This window comes from Equus quagga, chromosome 18, assembly GCF_021613505.1.
Source record: "Equus quagga isolate Etosha38 chromosome 18, UCLA_HA_Equagga_1.0, whole genome shotgun sequence".
NCBI lineage: Eukaryota > Metazoa > Chordata > Mammalia > Perissodactyla > Equidae > Equus > Equus quagga.
Window position 1 is genome coordinate 46,186,395 of NC_060284.1, and position 27,697 is coordinate 46,214,091.

General features: G+C 48.4%; 1 protein-coding gene across 3 annotated transcripts in view; it reads left to right on the top strand.

Moving 5' to 3' along the window:
• The first annotated feature begins 306 nt into the window (after positions 1–306).
• The window catches only part of VANGL1 (VANGL planar cell polarity protein 1), a 52,801-nt gene continuing 25,410 nt past the window's right edge, over positions 307–27,697 (top strand). The window contains exons 1-4 of one of the 3 annotated variants that reach the window (XM_046645225.1): positions 307–444; positions 9,647–9,849; positions 16,928–17,060; positions 20,877–21,484. In XM_046645225.1, the coding sequence (XP_046501181.1) occupies positions 9,779–9,849; positions 16,928–17,060; positions 20,877–21,484 (812 nt within the window). In that variant the 5' untranslated portion in view covers positions 307–444; positions 9,647–9,778. Of the gene's footprint in view, positions 445–1,301; positions 1,383–8,405; positions 8,422–9,646; positions 9,850–16,927; positions 17,061–20,876; positions 21,485–27,697 lie in introns of those variants that run through there. The other 2 variants (XM_046645226.1, XM_046645227.1) reach the window with 2 other exon arrangements.

Sequence of the window (27,697 nt, forward strand, 5' to 3'; positions counted from 1 at the left end):
GGCAAGTACGTTGGGCTGTGGGGTGGGGGTCAATCCCTGGCCATGTGTTTATGATGTGTGTGTGAGTGAGAGAGAGTGCGTGTGTGTGTGTGTGTGTGTGTGTGAGGCCAGTCCCTGGGGTCTGTGTGTGTATGAGTGTGCACGCGCGCGTGCCCGCTGCGCGGAGCGCCCACGGGTGGGAGACGCCGCCGGCCCCGCCCTCCGCGGCAGGTGGGCCGGGCCCTCGCGGGGCGGCCGCGCTCGCTGCTCTTGGCTCGCGGCCGCGCCGGGCTCGCAGGGCTGGGCTCGGGCTGCGGGGCGGCGCCGGGACAGGAAGCGGAAAGCAGCAGTGCAGCGGCGGCGGCGGCGGGGCTCTGCCTGTACCGGAGCCCAGCGCAGGCCGCAGAGCCGGGGCCGCCGAGAGCCGACACCGCGGGCCGCCGAGCCCGCACGGCCGGCGCGGAGGTGAGTCCCGCGGGGGCCGGGCGCGGCGGGCGGCGGGCAGCCCTTCCCGGGGAGACGCCCCTACCCGGGACCCTGCGAGCCCCTGAGCCCTCCTCCCGCACCCCCGCCCCGGACTCAGACCCGGGGGCACCGCCTCCTCCCGCCGCTCGCCCGGAGCCCCCCTGCTCCGGACCGCGCCCCGTGTCCTGCTCTCGAGATCCCACTCCTCTCCCATCCCGCGAGGTGCGCCCCTGCTGCCCTGCGCCGCTCTCCCTGCCGCACCCCATTCCTCGGGTCCCGGCATTCCCCCACGCCTCGGACGCCCCCTTCTTCCCCGGCTGCACTTTGGGGTGCGCCCCTCGGGGTGCGTGTTCCGGCTGGCCGGCAGGGAGTGGCCGAGCATTCCCGGAGCCCCGGGCGGCTGGAGCGGCCGTGCGGGCGGGGGCCGGGCAGCCCTGCGCTCCCCGGGAGCCGGGCGCGCACCGTGTGCCCAGCCGCCGCGGGCTCGACCCCTAACCGCCAGCGCCCGGGGCCCCGGCCCTGGGCCAGAAACCGGCACAGAGATGGCCTGTGTTCACACCCCGCTTATAAAATTGAGCCGGGCCTGGGGGGCGAGTCCGATTGCGCCTCGGAGAGCGCAACAGGCAGGTAGGAGTTTACTTTCAAAAACGCCGGGGTGGAGCAGAGGCGGCCGGCAAGTCTCTGCCCGAGGTATCCCGCTTGGAGGAGGTCTCACCGCGCCGGGGCAGCCTTCGCCATGGGCAGGACCTCATTTCCTCCTGCAGTCTTTGAACTGCCCCAAGCAACGCGCCCAGAGAAGTGTGAAGCTTTATAAAAATTTAAACGCGTCGCTGGTGGAGGCAGGAGTGGGGCGGAGCCGCGGCCTGGCGGCCTGGAGATGAGCTAGCGAGACTCGGAGGCGAGAAGTGTGTGGCCCAGTTTGCACATCTTCAAACCAGGTATCTGCCCAGGCCGCGAAGGTGGTGTGAGCTCGTTCAGCTGCTCGTTAAGAGATGTGAGAGCGCCTTATGATGATGATTGTGTGACTGGCACGTGCATTTTGTTAAACCCTTTTGACGGGGCTGTGGTTGGAAAATGTATTTTTAGACACTTATTCCAAAAGCTAGCAAGCTGTAAAGAATCTGGCATTTTCACTGATATGTTTATAAATTTTATAGGGTTGCTGGAAAATATTCTAACTTGTGTCACCAATCAACAACGCTAATTAGCATTCTCCTTCCAGTGGGTGGGTTGTTTGATTACAAAGCTCTTGGGCTCTTTAGGCGAGGTGGCAGAAACTGTCTGAATTCAGGGAGACGTAATTAGTCATTTGATGTAACCACTAATTAGAGTTTTTAGAGTTGAATTAAATCAATGTGATATAGTTGGAACTTTGATTTGTGGGAGGAAACTGTTTTATTCTACAGTTCAAAGAAATAACACTCTTCACCTATCTGTGAGTGTTTAGCATTCCCAAACGTTGGTGTCCCTCAGTATAATTAGGGAAAACATCTTGTGTGAAATTCCCAGAGTGTTGGTGGTATTGACTTGGTTGCAACTTAATTTGTAAGTAAAATGGGAGAAGTAAAATTCGTTGTCTTATGTATTTGAGCAACGGGACAAAACCACACAGGAAAGTTTCTTTACCAAGCAACAGTGGCATTTGGGGTGCATGAGTCCTTCTCACATTTTATTTTAAGAGCCAGTTTCCACCCTTCGGCTTCAGCTCCTTAGGAGCTAGAACTATTTCAGATTTGTTTCTTTTCTCCCGGACTCCCCACAGTGCTTGGGACACTGAACCTGTGAGTAGGAGTTGAACTTGCAAAATTCTTTGTGGATTATGTGTGGTTTGGAACAATTTATGATTGTTGCCTACCCTCCTCTCTGTAAATAAACAATTCTCATAATTGCTACATTGCTATAAATTTTCCTAGCTAAGAGCACAGGTTCTGGAATTAGACTTTCCGAGTTCAAGCCCTGGCTCCACCATTTACCAGGTGTGTGACCTTGGCTTCCTTAACTTTAATGTGAAATTAATATTTTATCTCCCTGTTAAGGCTTGTTTTGAGGTTAAGATATTACATGCAAATGACTTAAAACAGTGCCTGACGCATAGTAAGCGCTCAAAAACTGTAAGCTCTTAGATTATTAGGGTCATCCTCTCTCTGTAAAGTCAATTAGCTGTGGTTGGGGGACCAGCTGTGTGTGGCATGTGTTTTGGGCGTTGTACTATGCCATTTTCCAGAAGGTGGACAAGACAGGATTAAGTGGACTGGAGGCTGGACTGTGTTTCTCCTTGTGGCTTTGGTCTCACCTGAAGCCTGATGACAAGGTGCATGTGTCCTCTGCTGCTGTCTCCATCAGTGTCCTTCTGAATCCCACTTATTGGACAGCAGTCATTGGACCCAGCACCATGGGATTTACAGAGGAGGTCGTGCTTGTGAAATCTGTTTTTCTAAAGTTAAAATCCAGCCTGGAACAAGGGGGTCACTTGAAAACAAATATACATCCTAGTACCCCAGTCACATTAACCATTCACACCTCTTCAGAAATCTGTACCCAGCTGCTTCAGGTGTTTCAGAGGGACTTAATGACTGGAGCCAAGAGCACTTGTTCTGGGAAGGTGAGTTGAAATCATTGGCAGGACAGGTCAAATGAGGTTGACCTTTTCTTTCCTTGTGAATAGTGGCCCAGAATCATTCATTTATAAGAGCTCTGTTGTAGTGAAACAATCATTGGGTTTGTCACAGATGCCACAAGCCCTCTGAGCTTCACATCAGTGACCTGGATGATGTTTTATGGTTTACAGACCACAAGATCTGCAAAATGCTCTGCAGACTTTGCCATACTTCCTCCCACCCTTCCTTATAACCCCGGGGTCCTCCAAATAAACCCAATAAAACACACACTGTTTTCTCTGATCTCTCTGATACTCACTTCCGACCTGGGAACAGTAAAAGGAGGCCTGCAAGGAATAGAATGGAAATCACTCACTCATTTAGCTGCAGTTAATGGCGTTCGTTAGAGGGAGACTGGGATAGACCGAAACAATGTGTATAAGTTCAAGGAAAATGACACGTGTCATGTGCCATGGACAAGTATTCTTCCTAACTGAAGAAATTTTACTTTACTGAATAATAATAATATTAGCCCAATGGTTGTGCTTACCGTTTGCTAGGCATTGTTCTAAATGATTACAAATTATCTTATTTGATACCTACCGTGAGCCTAGGAGGTAAGTAAAATATAATTCTGTTGTTATAGTTAGGGAAGCAGGCACAGAAAAGTGAAGTAGCTTGATCTGAGGTCACACAGCTGATAAGTACTGCAGCCAGGATTTGAAGAGTGCTGGTCTAACTCCAGAACTGTGCTCATTGCTTCTCCTCTGTAGAGGAAAAAGTTGACTCTAAACAATATTATTTAAATTGTCGGGGCTGGCCCTGTGGCCGAGTGGTTAAGTTTGCGCGCCCTGCTTCGGCAGCCCAGGGTTTCGCCAGTTCAAATCCTGGGCTCGGACATGGCACCGCTCGTCAAGCCGTGGGGAGGCAGCATCCCACATGCCACAACTAGAAGGACCCACAACTAAAAATGCACAACTATGTACTGGAGGGCTTTGGGGAGAAAAAGGAAAAAAAAAACTTTAAATTGTTATTTTCCCCTTGAGTGCCATACAATTAAAAATGGGTGCCTTGAGATAAAGATTAGCTTCGAAATAATAATAATAAATGGAGTAAACCCTTTAGAATCATATGTATGATAAAAATCAAATATTCAGAGTAATTGTATGCAGTATGTATAAACACAGTTGCGCCAGAAATTTCTTTCCCTTGGAAATACATCCACAGCAGAAGGAGAGGACTGGCTGTTTAAATTCAGTATCTCTGTGCCCCTTGCTAGGGAACCTTCCACCCTCCAGACTAGAGTCCACTTAATTACTTAACAGCTCCAGGCAGAGCTGTTGATGTTTTTATCATTTCCTTTTCGTGAAGGTTAGCTTCTGTTTACCATGGTCATTACCGTAACGTATTATTTCCCTCATGATTTTCTCAACACCGTGTTTTTCTTTAAGTAGTAGTCAGGCATATTTTATGTGAGTGAACATGACTTGAGGGGAAGATTCCCTCTGAGGCCATTGATCTTTGCTTTACTTTTACTAAAGGACCGTAAGGGAGGTGCTCTCTGAAGTCTTTGCCTGGGAATTCCAGAATTTAAGATGCCGCCCAAGTGCCCTGTGCACCTGTCTCAACACTCCCACTGGCCTTCAGGAGAGGTGATTTGATGAGCTCCAGCCCTGTCCTGGTGTTTGCCTCCAGCTCCCACCCGGGCAGTGCCTGTAGCTCTAAGACATAAAGGACGGGAGGGCAGCTGGTCAGGGGGTCCTCGGATAGCAGCTGGAAGAGACTGCTGCCAACTTTCACTCACTGTGTCTGCAGTATCGGCTTTGCGGCTGTGTGTGACTCGGGCGAGCAGCCAGGCAGCTCCACTCTTGCTGGTGCTGAGATCCCTGCTCAGTCTAATCGCTGCCTATTTTTCCTCTCCAATAAAACTGAGGATTTAAATAGACAATCTCTAAGGTTTCTTCTACAGTGGACCTCTGGCCTCCATGTCCCGAGGCTGCCACAAAAACCCTTGTTCTAGGAGCTGGAGGGACAGTATGAAGGTAGTCCCTGCCCTCACGGGGCTTACTGTCTGCACAGGAGCCGGTCAGTAATCACACAATAAGTGTGATATAAAGGGAGACTACATGGTGCCACAAAAGGGCCCAATGGAGACGCCAGGATGAGGAAGGGCCTCTTGAAAGAAGCAGTAGTTACATTGCGAGGGCGGAGTAGGAATTGAGTGTAAAGAGTGAGTACCAGCAGATGTATGGGCTCTGCCTGGAGCTCCACAACCCCGAGGCTGCGAAGAGCTGGTGCCTTAGAGGACCTGGAGCTGGAGAAGGAGAACAGAGCTGCAGAGGTGGCAGGGCCTTGCAGACCAAGTGAAAGATTCTGTGTGTTATTCAGAGTGCATTGGGACACCGTGGAAGAGTGTTAGGTAGGGAAGTGACATCCACATTGTGACTTGAAACATCGCTCTGGCTGCTGCCCAGCCGGGGCCACGCACAGTGTGGGTCATGTCAGGGTTCAGTAAGATAGAGGGACAGTTCTAGATTCCAGGATCCACATTCACACCGTTATGTGACTCTGTCCCGTTCAGGCCAGGCAGCAACCTATCAGTTTATTGCCCAGGGAACCTGATGCTTTTCATTACTTTATTATCTTCCTGATAAGACATCCCTCTGACCTCATCTGAGTTCTGCTAATTTCTTGTGCATGCAAGGGAACTATGTCATAAATATATCATTGCAGCGATAAGCTTGAGGATAAGTTTTTCTGTTAACTCTGTCGAAGGTTAGCTTTTAAGATGCGTTCACTCTGGATTTTGTTGGTTTGCCTCCTGTTGCTTCTTCTTAATCCCCACTCAGATCTTGGACAAGAGTTGATGGCTGTGATAACAATAAGCATGACTCAGAAGAAGGGGCCCGAGCTCTGTGTAGAGTGGATTCACGGGGAAACCTGCAGGCTTTGTAAGAGTTTAACCCTGCGTCCGCGGAGCCTGGAGGAGGTGGGTGGCTGAGAACCAGCAGAGTGAGGGGAGGGTCCCGGAGGAGAGAGGGCACTTAGAGACAGTAGGATGTGTGGGATGAAGCGGGGAGAGAGTATTGGAAATGGCACAGGGCTGGCTCTCCAGGCTTGAAAGGAGGAGTGTATTGCCCCAGTGGAGGAAATTGGAAAGAACAGGCCAGGGGAGCAATTGTTGGGGGATGGTAATCCCGCGTGGAGCAAGAGGCATCTGAGTGGGAGTGTGCACTGGGGATCCCTTCTCTCAGTGAGTATTTGTTGGGTACCTGTTACGTTCAGTGTATCCTGGGGGTGGGTAAACAATAACAGCTCCTGTCTCCGAGGAGCTTACACTACAGCAAGTCCCTGGATGGAGAAGAATACAGGTGAGTTTTGAGTCTTCAGGAATAACTTGATGGGGAAAGGGAGGGCGTGTTGGAGAAGAAGCAGCACCCATGCCTTCAGATTGGAGGACTCTGGCAGCCAAGGAGCTCCGTATGTGTGCGTATGTGCCGTATGCCGTGTGTCACTGCTGTGCCCCTGGCAGTGCTTAGCGGGGTCTCTCAGAGCTGCTTACTAAATATGCAGGTGGATGAATGAGTAAATGGGATAAGAAGGTCCAGGGAAGGAGGACGAGGATGTGCCCTTTAGATTTGGCTCATAGCAGTCTCTGGCCAACTTAGGGCCATGAGTGGAGTGTTGAGGATGGAGGATTGGGGCGACAATCGAGAGGAAGGGAGTGGCAGCACATACAGACCACCCTTTGTTAGGTGTAGGCAGGAACTGTGGGAGAGAAACAGGACAAGGGCACTGACGGAGTTAAGTAGAGCCCTCCCCCAAAGGGCACCTGGGAGCCCATGATTTCCTTTGAGGGACATGCCTGGAGTTGTCTAATGGATGGCCGGAGGTTTTAATGAGGACGGAGAGTGACATCCTTCTGCACAGGGGGAAGGGGACTGAAACTTGGGTTACCATGTGCCAGGGGCTTGACATAGGGAATCTGGCTTAATGCCCACAACAAGCCTAGAAAGAGATCATAAATGGCCTCATTTTACGGGGGAGAAATGGAAGCTGAGAGTAGTAAGCATCTGCCCCATGGGGTCATGACCAGGAAGCGTGAATGGGATCAGCCCAGCTCCGCAGGGCCTAGGCAACCTGCCTCTGAGACACCCCAGCAGCCTTTAGCCAGAATGAGCTAAAAGTTGGGATGGAATACGGAATCAAGACTTATGGGTTGGAGGACAGAAAAAAGTGCAGGAGTTGTGGAGGGTTAATTCTGAGCGTAGAAGAGGGCAGTCGGGTTTCTGGGCGATGCAGCCGAGTGTTAGAATCTGCAGGTCAGCAGAGAGCAGGGCGAAGGGCCTCAGTGAAAGAGGCTTCTTCTGCACAGGCCTGGGGATCTTGGCTCACCTCCTGATGTCAGTGTCTGCCAGGTATGAAGCAGATGAAAAAGCAGCAAAGCCCCGAGCAGAAAGGAAGTGAGACTCGAAGGTGCTGACAGCTCATTGAAATGGCAGGTGAAAATGGTGGGAGGCAGAGGAGGGGGAAAAAGATGAGCAGGCTCTTGAAGTCTTCTGGGAAAGAGGCAGTAGTCCAAGAGCAAAACTAATATTTTTTTAAAATGCCCACTGTTTGTTTTCACATTTGATATTTACGCTCACCCCACAAACTAGGCTGCCTGATTTCCATTTTCTGGTGAGGCAACCTGAAGCTCCAGGGGAAGCTGCCTTGCTCCGTGCACAGCAGGTTAGCCAGCACTGGGCTGAGATGCCAGTGGGTCCTGTCTGCCCACAGGTGAGCTTGGGAGGGAAGGGAGCACAGGCACCGGCTCTGCGCTGCTCCCCCCCAAGCTTTCTCGTACTGAGAGAGACACAGAGGATGTCAGGTTTTGGAACCAGAACAGGAGGACTGAGAGCCACAGCTTTCATTTATCCAGTGCCCCTGGAGCGGGTGCTGGGGCGTCCACAGTTGTAGCCTGTTTGTTCCTCATAGCAGGCCTGTCATTCACATTTTACAGATGCAAGTTCAGAGAGGTTTAATCATTCAGCTGAGGTCACAAGGCTAATAAGCTGGTAAAGCCTGGGATTAGAGCCCCTCTCCAGATATTGTATTTTTACATCTTCAGATCCAGCCTCCTGTGAGGACGGTGGCTGCTTGATTTATCCCAGTTTGACAAATGAGGAAACTGAGGCTTAGGAAGTTAAGTGGCTTATCCCAGGCTGTACTGGACAGTGTGGAGCTCTGGCTAGAGCCCAGGTCTCCCCCCTGCTTACCTCAGGCTCTTGATGGCAGAGGAGGAATGAAATGATGAGCTGTGACATCTGGGACAAGGGAGGCTGGCCCTGGGCCACAGACCACAGAAGTGACCACACCTCATATCCAGGCAGAATGAGGGGTAAGGGCGAACGCATCTGGAGCAGAGCTTGAGGCTGGGGGGCTGCGGTGGTGTGCCATGGTTTGCAGACTAGTCCCTCCAGACGGGCAGCGGGTTGCTGGGGTCACGTGCCTGGCCTCCTCCCAGTAGGGGTAGGGGATGGCATTTACGGCTCTTTTGTTTTTTCTTCACACTTATCTCACTGGCTCTGTTTGCAGTTTGAGTTTTCAGGGGCACTGGAAGGAGGAGCCCCTTTGGGCGGAGACCAGCCCTGGGTTGAGGGGTGCAGAGAGACAGAACTGTGGGTCTCAGTTTTCTAGAAGTCAAGCTTTAGCATGTGGAGCTCAGGAATGTACTTGGAAATGTTTCCAATTTATTTTTATTGCAAAGCAATATCAAATGAAATTGTGGGAGAAGACCCAGGAACCAGCAACTAATAAATCACCTGTTTCCGTTTGCTGATGTTCCTCTTAATCCTTGTCCTTACGTAACGATTTTATATGGTTTGAACTGTAATGGTGATTCAGTGTGTATCTACAATCCTATAGCCTACTTTTTAAATTTACCGTTATATCATAAAAATTTCCATTCTTCGTAATTATCGTTTTAAACAGCTGTGTGATATTTCTTCAGGTGGATGAACTATGTTTTCCTTATCTCTTCCTCTGTTTTGGGGGGCATTTAGATTCTTTCTAGCTTTTCACTGTTGTAGACAATGTGATAATAATTTTTCTTTAAAAAAGAAATTAGTTCCCTAAGATAAATTAGTTTTGATTTTGGATTCCTGGATGAAAGAGACTGAGAAATTTGTTTTTTAATTGGCTTTGTAACTCCAAGCAAATCCCTTAAAAGCTACTTCCCTGGCTATTGTTTTTGTAACCAGCCAACCAGCAGTGGGGGCTGGGCACCATGTCTGGGGCAGGTCGGGGTGGGGAGCCACTTCCTCCAGCCTGCAGCTGTGTGGGGAGGCTGTGTCTGGGAAATGGCCAAGGGCCAGGCCTCTCCCACCTCCGGTCCCCGCTGCTGTGGCCGAGGTTGGGCTTGCCTGGCACCTACCTGTCTCCCTCTCAGACACCTGGACAAGCTCATAGCTGTGTGAGTGCAGCAGGTAGGGCGCTGACACTTCGCCCTGGCTCACTTGTCCGTAGTAGAGGCCCCAGAGACGAGGTGTCTGATGCCATTTGTCTTCCAGCCCCTTTAGGTTGGCACAGAAGGTTGATATCTTTTTTTTCCCCTCTTTTCCCAGAATTTGTTCCTGTTGAAGAGTGGCTCCTTGATTCCCAGACCCTTTGAGGTTTTAGGAGTCTGTAGGTGAAATTCTCTACCTCTAAGGAGAAACGGTCCCTGCTCCTTCATCAAGAGCAAGCTCTCCATTGCTATGGATACCGAATCCACATATTCTGGATATTCTTACTATTCAAGTCATTCGAAAAAATCGCACAGACAAGGGTATGTAAGCTGTTGATTGTTCCACTTTTCTTTCTGGGGAAACTTGCAGGTCCTTTGGGCTGTCTCTGCTCACTTGGTGACTCCAGGTGGGTGGCAGCATTGTTGATGCTGGAAGTTCAGTCCAGTGATGCGTGAGAAGCAGAGCTTTAAGAGCATTTAACATGCGTTGGGAGTAACTACACCACCAATTTACATTTTATAGCTGCCATTACAGTTGATGACCTTAATTTCTCACAATTGATTTTAAATTAAAGTTTCTCCCTGCAGTGGAAATGTTTCTCATTTCTAAGTACTTCTCATAGATGACAGTTCTCCCAAAGCTTTACCAAGAATGCAAAGGAAGGTTTAAAAAAAAAGTGTCAATTTGTTGCTTTTCACCCAAAGCTGCTGACTCACTGTCCATTGTGCGTTCGCCGGCAGGCTTATATACTGAAGTGGGGGGATTGGCCTGGTGCCGTATTTCTCTCTGACTGGTCTTCCCAGTGAACAAGCCTGGGTTTTGATGGGGCCAAATTCCCCCTCCTCTGTGCAAAATGAACAGGTCTGCAGTGGTATTCACAGGGCCTGCTGTGTTAGAGACCTGCAGAAAGTTTGGTGAGTAAAGGAACGAGGGAACAAATGAATGAAGAGGTGGTACTGGGCTAGTTAAGAATGCAGGTGGTAAAATTGCAGTGCTGTACTTACTGAGACTCCCCATCTGTGAAATGAGTTTGGCAATGCCCCTCTGACAGGGCCATTGAGAAAATTAAATGAGATAATGCTTGTAAAGCATTTAACATAGTACATAGTAGGAGGTCACTAACCCGTTGGCTGTATTCATGCTATTAATGACCTTGGCATTTCAGCATCACATTCAAAGGCCCCACGTAGCCACAGCCCAAAGGCCCACCTGGGGTCACAGCCCTGAACAGGCTCGGAACAAGGGTGATTGTCATGGTGTGTCCCTGACTGGGTACTTCCTCCTATAAGCAACTGAATGCAGAGTGGTTTTTTGTTTTGTAAAACAGCAATAAGATATATGTATCTAATTGACTGATTTATTTGCGAGCGCATGTGGATGTCCACACGCAGAAAGAAGTCTGGAAGGGTATCCTCCGAGCTGCCAGGAGTGGTCATCCACAGGGAGGGGCTGGACATGAGGCGCTCACTGATGGGAACTTTCCTTCATGGTTTATCTCTCTGTACCCCTTCAGTCTTTTTCAAGTGTGTATTTTGTAAATAAATATACGAATGGAGTAAAAGAGTATAAGAGAAAGGTTTTCAAGGTTGTTCAATGATGTGAGAAAATGTTCACGAGGCCGTGTTATGAAAAACAAGAGTCAAAACTTTGTACATCATAATAGTTATATATTCCTGTGATAAGACGAATGTTAGCTGACATATTGACCAGGTCTGTCTCTGAGTGTAGGATTATTGGTGGGGTTTTTTTGAAACTTTCATTATTTTCTAAATTTTCATGTGTTGTTCTTATGTTCCTAAAAACTGGGGAAAGAGATGTAGACAGGCGGGTGCAGGAGCTCGGGTGAGCCCTTCTCGTCAGTGTGGGGAACAGAAGGCATGTTGCTGAGTGAGGCCGAAAGGAACACAGCACAGCCCGGGTCCTGAGAAAGGCGGAAAGCCTCGGATGATAAAGATGCAATCACAGATCTCACCCAGCGGGGAAACATATCAGGTTAATTATAAAATACCAGAAACAGCTGTTTTAAAATATCAAGTCTTTGGACCCAACTGGAAAAAGCAATTCTCTTGTCAATGTGCCACCCTTCCCCTCCTCCATGCCACAATGATGGAAGTAGGAATTTGGGGTTCTGTGGGTGCCTGGAGATGAACAGAGGAGGCCACCTTGCTGTACTCTGAGTAGGAACTGTCTCTGGCCTCCTTTGTCTACACCCGTGTCCAGACTATCACACTTAGGGCCTTTTGGGACCCCCAGAAATCGATCCCGCAGAGTACCCTTGTGGTCACTTTAAGGGACTGTAACTTTCAATTAAAACAGCATGCAGAACTCTTAGTGCCTTTTTGGATCCATGTGGAAAGTACCTGGCAAATGATAATAGAAGCTGAGACTTTTAATACATTAATCGAGGAATGTCAGTGAATGCCTCCTCAGAAAAGCTCTGGTGGGGGGATTCCCATTAGAGATTTATGGGTGCACTCCATGGCTTCTTTAGAAAAAACACACCCACACGTAGGGAAGTCTCTGACTGAAGGCACTGGAGGGCGTGGTAACCGTGCGGCAGTGGTTGTAATCTGTAGATAGTATGTGTCAGGGAGTATTTAGTCGGGGCCTCAGGAGTCTTAAGCAGTAATAGTACCCACAGGCGTGAGAGCAGCCCTAGACCCAGCCAAGGACCTTGTCTCACCCAGGAGTGCCCCTGAGAAGGCCGCTCTGCTCAGTGATTTGTCGGGAATTTGAAGAGAAGGGTAAGAAAGGGGAGGGAGCTTGGGTTTTGATAATCTTAGTGGAAATCTAACTCAGAGAGGAATAATGAGGTGCACTGAACTTGATATGCCTGAAGCCACTGTGATCATCTGTGGAGGACTGGCTGACTTCCAAGCAAATGACAAGTCATTCTTTTCCAACAAAGAGGTTAGTGGCCTGGTTTTGTGATGCCTGCTGCCTCTAGAGGGTGTCCAGTTAACTCGCTGGGAAAATGGTGCAGACCCCAGCCGACCTCGCCTAAGCTTCGGGTTTGGAGCACCAGTTCCCTGAGTTAAATACGCGGCTGCCAATAATGTTAGTGACCACTTGGAGAGTGCCTGCGAGGACCCTCAGTCATCATCCCCCATCCTCACAGCAGTCCTAGCACTGTGGGAAGTGATCCCCCCATGCTATATAGGTGGTGACACCGAGGCACAGAGAGGCAGCGTTATTTGCCTGAAGCTGTAGGGTTAGTAGGTACCCTCGGCAGGTTTCAGCCCAACTTGTTGGTCCTTTGGAAGCCTGTGCTTTTTCCCCAGGCTGTGCTGGATGGAGAGCAGCAGGAGTTACCGGTAGGGGGAAAAAAAAGAGAAATGAAGGGTAACTCATGTGACTAATGTGCTAAAGCTCTTTGTCCAAAAGAGGGCTGCCCGTGTGGTGGGGGAGTTGGTGCTTTTGTTCCAAGGCTGCTTTAGAGCCAGTTTGCACTGTGCCCAGCCCTCCCACCCCCATCAGTGCCGAGAGGAAGCAGCCAGCCGGGCCCCAGCAGTCAGCGCGAGAAAGCACAGGTAGTGGGTGGTGGAGAAGGAAAGGGAGGAGTAACCGGTGGGGCCGGCTTTCCCTAAATAGAAGTAGAGAAACAACAGAAACAGAGCGAAATAATCTTCCCAGGAAGTGCCGACTGTAAGTGGGGATTGATGGGGATTCTGGCTGGAGCGAGAGGGGGTTTAAGCAGCCCCTGGGGCTCAGCTCAAGAGTCACCTAAATAGACGTGTTTACACACACACATGCAGGCGCAGACACATGCCTGGGCCTCCTACCTCCTATTGCTTGCTCTTCCCACCCCTCTCGCGTGCAAACACACACACACGTACAAATATACTTATCTTTACTCATACAGGCAGGTGTTGTGTGGAGACAGACTCAGAGATTCCCGTGGCTGACACACCTGCCCAGCCAAGGCACACAGGCAATCCAGACCAGGCCACTTAGGCAGAGTTGGAGAAACACCAAGCGTGCATGTGTTTGTAAGACCCCTTTCAGTGGTTTGGTAGCCTTACTCCTCCAGCCCCCTATTTCCATTCTCTGGGACACTGTGAACTGATCATCTCCACCACTGGGGAGCCCTCTCCCGGAGGACACTTGGCCAGTCCTTGGAGTTGCAGCCTTTGGAGCTGTGGGGATGAACATTGGGGTCCCCACTGCAGCGAAGCAGCCATTCTGTGGCTCATAGCTCTGCAAACTGGAAGGCACTGGATGGCAGTATTTTTGTTAGACTTCTCTATTTTGTTGGACTGGCTCAGAGACCTTCCAGGAGCAGTAATTCAGGACCAGTGATTTTTATAAAAGCCGCATGACGGGTCTTGCTCCCTTGACAACAAGGAGCAGCAAACGTGCAGCCCACATTGAGTTGATGGGATGAGCTCTACAGCCACGCCTCGCGCCGCAGTGTCTGGGAGGCTCATGGCTCGAGGTGTCTCTTGGTCTGCTACACGCTGTCCTGAGCCCTTCTCCCAGCCTCATCCACTTAAAGCTATTTTAATAAAGAAGCCCCTGTATGTTGCAACATTATACAGCTGAGCAGTACATTCATAGCTCCCATTATTGAGCCCCTGCTGTATACAGGGCATTTCACAAGTAGGCTGACTTCCAAGCAGTCCCTCCAACGACCCTCCCCCAGGAGCGTTTGGGTGGGAGCGCCTTGGGAGAACTTTCTTGGACCACCTGTGTGCGACCTCCTCTCCTGGGGTGCTGGTGAGAAATGCAGATGCCTGTTGTCTCCCTTCCAGACAAATCCCCCGGGGGTGGGGCCAGCGAATCTACACTTAAATCTGCACCCCAGGTGATTTCTCTGCACACTCAGGTTTGAGAAACACTGGTTTAGGGTTTCTGGCTCTGGGGGATGAGAAGCCTTCCTGGGGATATCAGATAGACTCTATCTAGTTCACCTCAGAAGTCACCAGGGAAATTATTAGACCATCACTTCTCCTTTGGGTGCTATGGGGCCCTTTAAGAGCCAGCCTGAGAAGGGTGGAGGGCAGAGTGATGACCGGACCCAGAGAGGCTGTTTCCAGCCCTGCGTGGCTCCCCACCTGCTTTCTGCCTTGGTAGTGTTCAGGCTCCAGGAATTGGCACTCCGTGAAAGAATTTTGATTTCCGGTGGATCACAGGATCTGACCCGTGGGACTGGTGAATAGCTAGATGAGTTGGGGGAGCACGGGACTTGGCTGACGGCAGAGAGAGTGATGGATGTGAGAGCAGTTGGGAACGTGGAAACAGTAAGACAGAAGAGCAGGCTCCTCGGTCTGGCCGAGGTGGGGCCCTGGGGACCAGTGGTTCTAGACTTAGTCTAAACAGTTCATTCTGGACTGACCAGGCACGTGGGAAATCTCTCCCAAATTGTTTATTGTTTCTCACAGTGAATTCTTTTGAAATGATTGTCTTTGGCAGCCCAGAGTGTTGGGCACAGCTTTGTGCTCTCCAAGGTCACAGTCCAATCGTGACTCCAAGCAAAAGCTCCAGAGGCGGATCTCGTAGCTCTAGTAGTTCAAGTGGAGGCTGTGAGGATGACATTGGGGACATTTATGCTGCTAGATCTTCCAGTTGCTTTTCAGATCAGTGCAGCGTAGTGGGTATGAATTGAGGCACTGGGAGCAGACCTCAGTTCAGATCCTGCTCTGCCATTTACTATGACTGGGAAGTCACTTAACCTCTCTGAGCCTCAGTTTCCTCATCTGTAAAATGGGGACAGTAATCCTGGCCTCATAGGGTTATTGTTAGGATTGAATGAAATTAAAATAATAAAGCACTTAGTAAAGTGCTCAGTCAATTGGGGTGAGGAGTAGAGTGGCATTGATCGATACGTCTCTGGGTAAACAAACACATTCTCAAGGCGGCTGTTTCCCTAGCTGCCTGGTTAAAACAGAACACCCGAGCTGATCAGGATACAGCTATTTCTAGACTCTGATTTATCCATAGATGGTGGTGATCAATTGTGCTCTGGGGCAGTGGAGGCCCACCCGCTCTTTGAAGGGCAGATAATGCTTATCTGAGGGAGGTATTGATGAGGTAGAAGTTTGACCACAGGAAGTGTGCGTGTGGTTTTGTTAGCTAAGTAGGAGGTTAGTAGGAGGTGTGCTGTGGAGCGGAGGGGGTTTGACTGTGTGTTAACAGTTCCCTTTCCATCTCCTTCTCCAAGATACACAAACTCTGCTTCACCAAGTCAAGTCACTGCTCTTTGCCCTTGGCTGATAGAATAGCTACTGCCTAGTGAGCACATACTCACACCCCTGTGCTGAGCACTGCATGCATTATCTGTGTGGTGTTTTCATTATCCCCATTTCACAGATGAGGAAACGAAGGTTTTGCAGGTTGAATAACTTGGCCAAGGTCAGACATCCAGCAGGGGCAAAGTTGAGATCTGACTCTTTGTCCCCGTAGTCTGTGTGCAATGTGTCTGTCCTGCCTGAGAGACCTTGGGAATGAGGGCAAGTGGTTGCAGGAAAGAGATCTGATATCAAGGCGGCCTGTGGGACAGGAGGTTGAGGGAACTTATTCTTGGCCCCTGAGGCGCTTCCCTTGGTGGGGGCTCCTGGATTGTCTGTTCACAGTTGGGGGCAGGAGCACCAGTGTCCGTAGGTGGTTAAGGCCCAGGTTGTGACCTCTGGGCTTTGCACAGTGATTTGCAAGATTGACCCACGGTAGGGTGCTTTCACAGACATCCTGGAAGACCACCCAGTTTGTCTGGGGTAAAATGATGCAGCAGCCTGTTTTCCTTTGGAGGCCTGAAAACACACACAGACACTTGCCCTCGCAGCTCTTGGTGACATTTGTCCTGGCTTTTGTCTGTTTCTTTGGGTGTCTTTGAGTTCAGCTAGAACCTATCGGAGTGACTTTTAGTTTTGAATTTGTAAGAATGAGAAGTAAATGATTCTCTGTACTGGTTTAGAATTTCCTTTCTTCTCTTCTTGTCCAAAGGTGTAAGGTAACAGTGTGTCCCAGATTTTTTTGAACATGCCAGAGCTTAAATATTTTGCAATGTTGTCCCAATAAAAGAGTCCTAGAAAATAAATTTAGACAAATTATAACCAAATCAAGTCAGTAATTTTATGATAAAATATGCCTTAGCTACAGAAATTCTCAAATTCACAATTTTAGGCTTTGAAAAAGTATGATCAATGTTGGTAGAGAAGGAGTGACAGTCTTTCTTTTGGGTCTTGGAATGGCAGAAAGAAAATACTAAGGGAGTAAAGATCAGTTTAGTCCTTGCAGAGAGGTAGCGATGGGTGGGTATTGGCACCGAGAGTGTGTGTGTGTGTGTGTGTGTGTGTATGTAGAATTTTCCTAAATTCAAAATGAAATTTATAATGTATTTTGATTAGAGTTAATTAACATAGCATAAATGTGCTTGCTGATTATCTTTTTGTTGTTGTTCAGAGAAAGAAATAGAGAGAGACACAAATCCTCCCGGAATAAAGATGGCAGAGGGTCAGAAAAATCTGTCACCATTCAGGCTCCCACTGGAGAGCCCCTGTTGTCAAATGATTCTACTCGGACGGAGGAAGTTCAGGTAAGGATCAAAGGCAGTCTGTAAGCACACTGCCACTTAATCGCAACTCTTTTTGGTAAATGTTTTCCTAAGTCTTGTTGTAATAGGTTCTCTTGGGTTTTTATCTTTATTTTTCTAGCATGTTAATTAGTTTATCTATGTCCTGTGGTTTCTTGTTGGTCTAAGGACAGCCTGTCCTGCCATTGGCTAGCTTGGGGATTCTTCCGAAGTGTGATTGGTTGGCCTGCTTTGAATTGAAAAGAAGCCAGCAAGGCTGACGACAGGGCAGAGAAGGGAAAAGTTACAGGCTGGAGTCTCTGGAGACTCATTCCAAAGTGAAACAGTAAGAGAGAGGGAAGGAAACTTTCTCTCCAGAAACCCTGAGTATGTTGGGAAGAAGAGCAAAGACATTAGGGCAGCGTGTAGTGAGCATCACTGTCAGGTACATGAAATAAACCAGGGGCTGCACACTTAGATGCCTGGTAGGAAAACACAGATGAATGAATGAAGTGGGGCCTGGGTCACAAAGAAGGGGCAAAAATATATCAGGCAAGCTTGGGGATGAGTAGCAATCTGTGCGGCCTCAGTGTCAGGGCCTGGGCATGGCGTGATGGGGTCTGGGGCAAACTAGAGATGGGGTCTGGGGTCAAGGGAACAGAGCTCCTCAGCTCCGGGCACTCGTTACTACTCAGGAAAGCAGGAATTCAAAGTTCCTGGGTCTTGTAATATTTAAGAAAAGCTGGAAATTAGGATTTTATGTGAAACTACCCACTTTTTAAATATTGGCAATTTATTAATTTTTTAAAAACGTTCTATACGTCCTTCTCTCTGGGTCTTAACTATCTGGCAGGCCACCTGACTTAAGTAAACATCTGAGCTATAGTCAGAAACATGTTTGCACACCCTCCACAGCTCTTGAAATATGCATGTTCAGCCTTGGCTCCAAATAAACCGATGTAGGCACACATAGCTATAAATATATAGGACTATAGATAAGCATGTGTCATTTATGCGTTTATAAGCAGATGGATGGACTGAAATTGGAAGTTCTTAGAGCCCACAAGGTGCTCTTGGAACCCAAAGCCGCAGCTGTGGGGTGAAGGTGGGTTTTGTCCAGTGATGAGTAGATGTCTTCAGTACTCACTGTTGCACTGCCTTATGTGGCTCTGGGACGGCCAGAGGGATGGAGGACTGGTTGGATGATTGGGTGGATAGGGCCAATCCTAAGACTGGACTGTCTTTAAATGCTGCAGGGGGTCAGTTTCCTCCTAGATGTGGATTCAGAGGTGCTGGTGGCCCACTGTGAAGGCATTTCTTTGCATCTTCTCTACATCTTGCAGCTCAGTGGGAAGCTACATTGGGAAGCTGTTGGTATTTACACCAGGATGATGTGATGGGAAAAAGCATTGAAATGGGCATTTGGAAGCTGTCCTTCTCAGTGGCTATGTGACCTTGGGAAGTCACAAACTTTGTGGGGCTTGGTTTCTTCACTGAAAATCTAGAGGATTGGATTAGAAGATCTTAGATCCTTTCTATTCTAAGAACCTCAAGCTTAGAGGACCCTTTGGACATCTACATTTTTTAGGCACAGATGTGCACACGTTCTTCAAATGGTTAGGGGATTTAGTTAGCAACGCTTTGGCAGGACAAAGAGTGAGTAGCTAAGTCAGAGTGGTGTGGTGGTCAACAAACACTACCACAATACTAGTGATAATTATTTCAGGATTGAGGGTCAACTGAATATTGGGCCCAGTACGAAACATGGAATCCAGTATTTACCTTCACTCAGAGTGTTACAAAGTAGTTTACTTAGCCTGTCAGCTCACCTTCTGTTAAAGCAAGTTGTTCATCTCTGAGTTTGTGGCTATTTTTTCCCTTGCTGATGATTTTTTCCTTTTTTAAAAACTGAGGTCAATTTACACACAGAGAAATGAACAGATATTAAGTGTACAGTTTTAACAGTTGAATAAACCCATGTAATGCACACTAAGGTCAAGATATATGTTTCTTTTGCTCTAGAATATTCCCTCATGCCCTTCTCAGTCTGTCCCTCCCCCCACGCCACACCTCCAAGGCAAGCCCTGTTTTGATTTCTGTCACTGTAGATTAGTTTAGCCTGCCTTAGAATTCAATATAATTGGAATCATATTCTTTTATTTTGGCCTTTTTCTCACTCAGCATGATTTTGAGATTTATCCATGTTTGATGTGTTTCAGTAATTCATTTTTTAAAAATTTTTGCTGAGTAGTATTCTATGGTATGAGTATACCACAGTTTGCTATCCATTCTCCTGTTGGACACACATTTGGGTTGCACTGTTTTTGGCTATTATGAATAAAGCTATTAAGAACAGTCTTGAACAAGTCTTTTTGTGGACATATGTTTTCATTTATTTTGGATAAAAACTTGAGAGTAAAATTGCTGGGCCATAAAGTTAAGCGTATATTTAAATTTATATGAAACTGCTAGAGCAGTTTTCAAGAGTGATTATACCATTTTCTATTTCTCCCAGCGGTGTTTGAGTCCTGGTTGCTCTCGGCTGTTGTCTTAAATAGTAATTTCTCTCCTTGTATGTGAACTTGTAACTTTGCAAGTTGACAAACCATTTGTTCGTAGGTCGAGACTTTCGCCACCACCACCCCTCCTTGCCATCACCTATACATTTCATAAGTCATATTTTTTTGGTCCTTACCGTAGTTAAGGTTCTTGTTTGGTTATGAGATCTCTATCTTGCTGATTCAGCTATTAACTTAAACTAGATTTTTCTTAGTTGGTGTCTTACACGTTAATTTCACCCACCTTGCCCCTATGCCTGACTGTTTTTCCAAGTTAAATCGTTTGCAGAAATCTCGGAGGCAAAACCTCTTTGGAGCCTGTGTGGCTCTTCATTGCCTTCGTGCTCTTTTGTTGCTCTGGAATGGAGTCACAGTTGCCAGAGACATAGCAAAATAGTTTAAAATCCGAACAACTGGATCTTGTTAAATGAAGAGACTAATTCCTCCAACTGGAAACTACCTCAGAGTTTAAAAAGAGAAAGCAAGAAAGTGAAAGAGAGACACATTATAATACTGTTGGTATTTCTCTGACCTTGATGTTCAGTTTGTTATGAGAATGTGTGTTTGGTGAGGGATTTTTGAGCTGTCCTGGCCATAGATACTTGAATTTGCTTAGCTTGCTCAATGAGAAATGTCGACGCTGATACTTATTAAATGGGTCTTGAAAACATCATGGAGATTTAAAAAAAAGTGGGCACTGGCTGCAGGTAAGCTCTGATCGGTACATAGCACTGTACACTCCCCCGCGGTGCTTTGCGCTCTTCGGAGCAGCTGGAGGGTGTAGTAATAATACTCCCCACTTGCTGAAGTTGGACTCTGCAAGCCTTTATAACCCAGCCATGAATTGAGAAGATGCAGAGGGTGCGCTTCTTATGTCACAGGTGAGCACCCACATGTTAGTCTAATGAGGGGAGGGTTTATCTCGGGCCAGGCAACCCCAGCCCCTCCGGGCCTCTTGGGCGATTCCAGTACAGCAGATGATAATCGATGTTGTAGCAATGAGTCACCCAAAGAAACCACACAAAAAGGTTAAACTATGTTTTCTCTGTTTGAAAGGGTAAATGTGTAATACATTTTGAAAAATTTCAATGAAAATTGTTAAAGTTAAACAAATTCCTGTATTTAAAGGGTTAAGCTTCCATTTTCTATGAAGCCCATGTGGTTGGGTTGGTTCAGTGAGGTGACCCCTCCGTGTCCACCATGTCTCCAAGCACTTGCTTTGTGACTTGTACAAATGACGTCCTCTGTTGGGTTTTCATCCTCATTGTTTTCTCCCCATCAGGATGACAACTGGGGAGAGACCACCACGGCCATCACAGGCACCTCAGAGCACAGTATATCCCAGGAGGACATTGCCAGGATCAGCAAGGACATGGAGGACAGCGTGGGACTGGACTGCAAGCGCTACCTGGGCCTCACCATTGCCTCGGTTCTTGGACTTCTAGTTTTCCTCACCCCCATTGCTTTCATCCTGTTACCCCCCATCCTGTGGAGGGATGAGCTGGAGCCTTGTGGCACGATTTGTGAGGGACTCTTTATTTCCGTGGCATTCAAACTCCTCATTCTGCTCATCGGGACCTGGGCACTTTTTTTCCGCAAGCAAAGGGCTGATGTGCCGCGAGTATTTGTGTTCCGTGCCCTTTTGTTGGTCCTCATCTTTCTTTTTGTGGTTTCCTATTGGCTTTTTTATGGAGTCCGCATTTTGGACTCTCGGGACCGAAATTACCAGGGCATTGTGCAATACGCAGTCTCCCTTGTGGACGCCCTCCTCTTCATCCATTACCTGGCCATCGTCCTGCTGGAGCTCAGGCAGCTGCAGCCCATGTTCACACTGCAGGTGGTCCGCTCCACCGACGGCGAGTCCCGCTTCTACAGCTTGGGACACCTGAGGTAAGGGGGGGCATTCAGGGGCAGGAAGGACTACTGATACCTTGCTAGGAGACAGCTGGCCTTCAGCAGGTGAGGGGTGATGACAGGTGCCAAGAGCCAGGACCAGGGTCTGACTCTTTTCTTCACGTTTGGGGAGGTGGGGGTGTGTGTGTGTGGTGCGGGGTGTTCATGTCCATGGACTCCCCTGACTTCTGGATGGCCTGGTGCAGTTGCTGGCTCTCATCCAGGGTGTGATTTTGTTGGGCCTGCTTCAAAGTTGTTGGCAGCTCCCAAAAGTGATGGAGAAAAGGTGCATGGTGATGGCTGCTGACCTTGCCCTGAATCAGCCTGTGAACGATGGACATAGTGATCAGTCGTTCCATTTTGCCCGAAATGGTACATCTGGTTTGCCTATCTTGTCCCAGTGGAATTAGGAATTGTTCCCTTTTTTCACTCTGAGAAATGTCCTGGTTTGGGCAATAAATTACATGGTCGCCCTAGAAACTCACCAGGAAAGAATTAAGTACAGTTTAGAGACTCCAAACTTAAATGGGTGGAGTGTTTTGAAAATGTGTGCAAGAGATAAAGTTAGAAATATGTGGAGATGTCACGCTCTACATCTGTGTATAAAATCTAATTATTTTGTGGTTAACTAAGAGGGTGATAATCATTTATTTATTCTGAGGTAAGCACTTTGTATAGATTTTCAGGTTTAGTCTTCACAGAACTTTTTGATGGAGGTATTATTAACCTCTACATTACAGAAGAGGGAATTGGGGTTTAGGAGATTTGAGTAATTTGTACAGAATAATATTGCTAGCCTCATTTAGGTTCACCCACATGGCGTGAAGCCGGGCCTGACTTAATGCTGCCATTATGGTATCTCTTACTTTGTGTTTAGTAGCCTGTTTTTCTGTCTGTTTTCTTCTACAAACTGTGAACTCCCGAGGACAGGGACTGTGTCTCCCTCCTCCGTGCCTGGCCTGGAGCCTGCCACATGGTTGGTATTCATGAGTACCGGGCGCGTGAATAGCCTGGGATGTCTGACTTTGCCCTCTCGTTGGGCTCTCCTGCCTCCAGGCACTACATGTCCCTGTGTGTAACCTGCTTGGCATGTGCTGAGCTCTGAGTTAATGGTGGCTGTTACTGCCATGGTAATCGTAGCTGGCAAAGCACCCAGGATCGCAAGGGCACCTTAGTGGCTGTCAGAACAATGGTCTTTGTGTATTTTTGGCTGGGTCCCAGGGAGCTGGCCCGACCCCGGTTTGGAGCCGGGTCATGTTGCCAAACCATCTCAGTCTTAGCATGTACCCTCTTTCATTCTCCTGGCTTAGCTTGTACTGCCCGAGGACACAGTGGTTTAGCATTCAAGGCAGCTGCTCCCCTGACCGACCCTTGGAGAGAATCAGTTTCTGATTCGTGTGCTCTGCGCAGCAAAATTAAGTGTTTTGGGCCCTTGGCAGGTAGCTGCAGGGCTCTAAAGGTGAGTCCGTCACTGCTGTTTGTTCATCTCAGACGGCCTTCTTTCCCCACATGTGACGTTGGAGAATGACCAGCAGACTCGTATTATCTGCTATGTGCAGAGCCCAGGACAGGGGCTCCAGAGACACAAGGATGGCTGCCTTCAAAGCGCTGTTCTGGAGCTAGTGGAGCTCACGGGCCCTTGGGCAGAGCCCAGCGCACCGCTGTGTGGTGGACCGTTGCTGACACAGGCCTGGCTACGGGCGTTGGGAACACAGGAGGACGGGGGAGTGTCAGACAGTGGTGGCGATAAAGCCCAGCGGGCAACAGTCTCTCAGGACAGGACAGGCTTTGCTGAAGGTTAAGGGGTGGAGGGAAATCCAGCTCTGGTCACAGTAGAGATGAGTGATGTTTGGGACTCTAAAAGGAGTACCCACGACACCGGCCAGCAGTGAGGCCCGCTACGATTTTGTGTTGTGGCCTCAGCCCTGTTGGCTTGTGTCCCGCCTGTGAGGGTGGGAAAGGGGAGGATGTCCAGGGTGGTGGGGCAACCACCTGCACCTCCCTCTAATACTGGATCAGTGTAGGGGTGTGGAGGGGACAAACAGAACTGCCCCAGGACAGGATGCTTGTGGATGTTGAGAAAATTGGTGGCAGCCCTGGTACCTCACCTCATCACTCTGCCGGCCAGGGGCAGACCTGGTGGGAGAGGCAGGACAGGTTGCATGTATGACCCACAGGCTTGCTGTAAACCTCCCATGGTCGTCCTCACCGTGACCAACAACTGCCCAGTCTTTACTTGCTAACCCCGAAGCCGCTAACCTCAGCTTCCCAGGGAGACCAAAGGGTGCACATTTCCAGCATCCCTGGGGGGGTGTGGTGGTCCTGGTGTCTTCCTTTCGGCTCCTCTTGAGGGATCTTTGTTTTCCTCCTCTCCCTGCCTTCAATAAGGCCGCTTTTGTCCCTCACAGGAGACCCTGGTTATGGGGTAGAAAGATGGCTGGGGAAGCAGAGATGTCTGTACTCAGAAATGGAGCCCTCAGGCAGGGCCGGCTGCCATGTGACAGCCAGTCTGCGTGAGCTGGAGCAGGCTGGCATCTCTGCCTGCTGGCGCTGTGTGGGCTCAGTCACCCGCCGATCCTTGCGCTAAATCTGGTCTAAACCCAGCAGTGCTGGAAGAATCACTGGGCCAGAAATCTAACTTCTAAGCCCTTTTGTAAAGTGTAGAAGCAGACAGGAGGGAAGGGGGAATGAGAAGAGACAAAGAGCGAGTCCGGGGATGAGAACAGCAGGTCCTCATCAGACCCAACGGAATCAGGCCATTGCCTTCCCCCTCCCTCTCTGTGAAGCCTTCTCTGGAGCAGCGACCTGTTGGGTTTCACTGCAGAGCGTTGGCGAGCTCTTTTTGTGCTTTGTTCTCAAAGATGATTTTACTCAATCGACTGAGCTATTTTTGAGAGTTGTCAAAAGAATGTCTGTTCTTTAGCTTCTCAAAGAAAATATGCTTCTTGTTAGCTCTCATAAAAGGTACTTGCAGTGGTCCTCCTTGTTGGCTGGAATGGGGTTTGGGGCTCATTTGAAAACTTTTAGCAAAGCTTATTGTTGAAAGTGAGACCCCATAAGATTAAGATACTTCCTGACCTTTGCCCCTTGCCTTAGGGATTGCCAAGGGCTTTTCCACTGTTTCATTTTCTCCTCCTCACTGCCCTGTTGGGTGGGGCAGGTGCCATCCCTTTGGGGTTGAGGGCCCTGAACCACAGGTTAAGGAACCTGCTCAAGGCCACGAGGAACCAGTGCCTTCCTGCGCGTCACACCCCCAGGCCCTGTGCTCCCTACAGCATCCTGGAGTCTCGGCACATTTGAGTTGTAATTCTCTACACTCACCTCACTTGTCACTTTTTGTGGCCCCATTCTCACAATGAATGCTAACTTTTCCAGGATTGCACCAAAGACTGGTGAGTTTTGATCTGACTGTATTTGGGGGAGAAACTCAGAAGAAAAGAGAGAAGGGACTAAAAGTGATATTTAATTATTCTAATTAATAATTTCTGAGTTTTGAAATCTTTAAAGGTAAATACTGTGACTGTTGGAGCATAGAAGCTACAGTAATTGCCTGCCTGAGTCTGAGATGTAGGACAGACACCATGAAAGCCTTCACAATCAACCATTACCCAGTCCTTCCCAGGTGCCAGGCACCTTCTGAGCTCTTAACATATGACTCATTTAACCTTCACAGCAGTCCTGTGAGGGTAGGTACTGTTATCCTCATTTTCAGATGGGGAAACAGACAGAGAAGAGTTAAGTAGATTGTCTACAACCACAGTTTGTGATTGTGGGAGTCAGGGTTTGAGGCCGGGCTGTCTGGTTCCAGAATGATCTTAACTGTTTCACTATAGTGCCTCTGAATAGATGTGTTCGCATTCACGTCCCTGCCTTATGAACACATGAATGAACTCATAAGCGTTTTTTGAGTGCCTACCATGTGCCAGGCTGGGTGCTAGCTATTTTTGTATACCTTCTCCTGTTTCATTTAACTCATGGCTTCAGGAATGAAGAGGCTCGTCAGAGGTGGCTGGCTTGCACTCTGCAGCCATTCCTGTACCTATTAGGTCTTTTATTCCATCAGGCAGCAAGCAGAGCCTGGGCCTTATAACCACAGCAGTCAGTAGGTATCAGCCTTTGTCATGTCTAATCTTTTTAACTTTCTATATGTCACAAGTCCCAAAGAAGACCTCTTTTATCTATTGCTGTATGCTGTATAAAACCCCCTCAAAACTTAGTAGCTTGGAAGAGCATTGTATCATTTGATGATGATTGCTCACAGTTCTGTGGGCTGGGCTCAGCTGGGAGGTTCTGTTGCTGGTCTGGCCAGGGGTCTGCGTGTGATTGTAGTCGCGTGGTGAGTTAGCGGTGCCTCAGCTTCTCCCTCTTACCTGTATTTTGTGGTTCTCTCCTCATCTGGGAGAGTAGTTTCCTTGTTAGGGGAGCTAGACTTCTTCTCAGGGCTCCCAAGAACACAGCAGCAGAAGCTTCCAGGCCTTTTAAGGCTTAGAGTGGGAACTGGCCCAGTACTACTTCCACTGCATTCTCCAGCCCAGACTTAAGGAGAGAGGACAGCACAAGGTGGGGAACACTGCGAGGGCAGGTTCACTGGGGTCCACAATGTCACAGACGCCCACAACTTCAGGCTCTCATTCTCAGAGTATGCTTATTCTTACTTTACATAGTGTTCTAATGAATGTAATTATTGATTTTTATACCTCAAAAAGTCCAGAAGTAACAAATTTCAAGTGGGGGAAGAGCTGCTGTAAGGAGGCACATGAGCATCGATGAAAAGTGATAGCTGATAGTCATCAGCAAGGAGAGAGAGACCACAGAAGCAGATAGAACTCGTCCCAGCCCTCTGGGAAACTTGTCTTTTCACAGTGACCCATTCTGTAGCATATTCATTTTGCTGAAGCTCCTTTGTACTTAATTCAGCCAGCAGGCTTTAACTATTTGGGTTTCTAAGCATGCTTCATTCGCTGAGACTTAGAGTATCTTATAAATTGGCGTTGACCATGGACGTTTTTATCAAAGGTCTGGTTATTGATCACAGAACCACCTGTGGTTTAGAAGAAATGATTCTGGGATTGCCTTTCGAACAGTGGAAGTGTATGACTATGCATGATTGTAGCACTGTCGTGTTGAACTGTTTGGACTGAATGTGTTCCCCCCAAAATTTATAGGTGGAAATGAGGAATGTGTTATTTGACAATGGAGAAAAGGTGATCCTTTTATAAAGTGACAAAGAACTTGGCTGAATTGGGTTCATCTTCTAGTGTTTGGGGGAAGGTAGAACTTACAAGTGCTGAAATTGGATATTTAGCTGAGGAGATTTCTAAACAAAGTATTGAAGGTGCAGCTTGGGTCCTCCTTTTGGGTCCTCCTTAACTGCTTATAGTAGAAGGTGAGAGGAGAGAGATGAATTGAAGAAGGAATTTTTAAGCAGAAAGGAATCCAAACTTGAAGACTTGGAAAATTCTCAGCCTATCCACATTGCAAAACACGTGGAAACACGTACTGAAGAGAACACCATGGGTGTGGCTGAACAAGCATTGATGAGGAGATTAGTATGGGTATGAACCATGGATTTAAGCAGCCATCTCAGCACAAGCCAGAAATAAAGATGGAATTATACCAGTAGAAACACTGTCAGCTGAGACTAAAGGAAGCAGAGAAGGTAGGGTGGAATGAAGGAAGGCTGTGAATTTTCATTGTCCTTCAAGAAAAGGGAAGCACAACTCCAAAGGTGGTTCAGAGAGCCTCAGGGCTGCCACTCCCACCACAGGCCCAGGAGACAAGGCTGCTTCCTCAGTGGTTTCAGAGGATGCCCTCTACCTCTGTTTCAGTGGGCAGGTGGCCACTGCAGAGAGCTGCTTGAGCAGGGCCACCCTGCAGAGCCCTAGGGAGATGATGCTGCCACCCCAGTGGGCCTTGAGGCCAATGCGTTGAACCAAAGAGGATTATTCTTAAGCGTCAAGATCTAATGGAATTTGCCTTGCTAGGTTTTGGACTTGCTTGGGACCCATCACCTTTTTCTTCTTTCCAATTTCTCCCTTTTGGAATGGAAATGTCTCTTCTACGCCTGATCCACCATGGCCTTTTGGAAGTACATCAGTTGTCTCTTTTCACATATTCACAGCTAGAGAGGAATTGCACCTTGAGTCTCACCTTTATCTGATTTAGATGATATTTAGGTGAGACTTTGGGCTTGAGACTTAGAGTTGATGC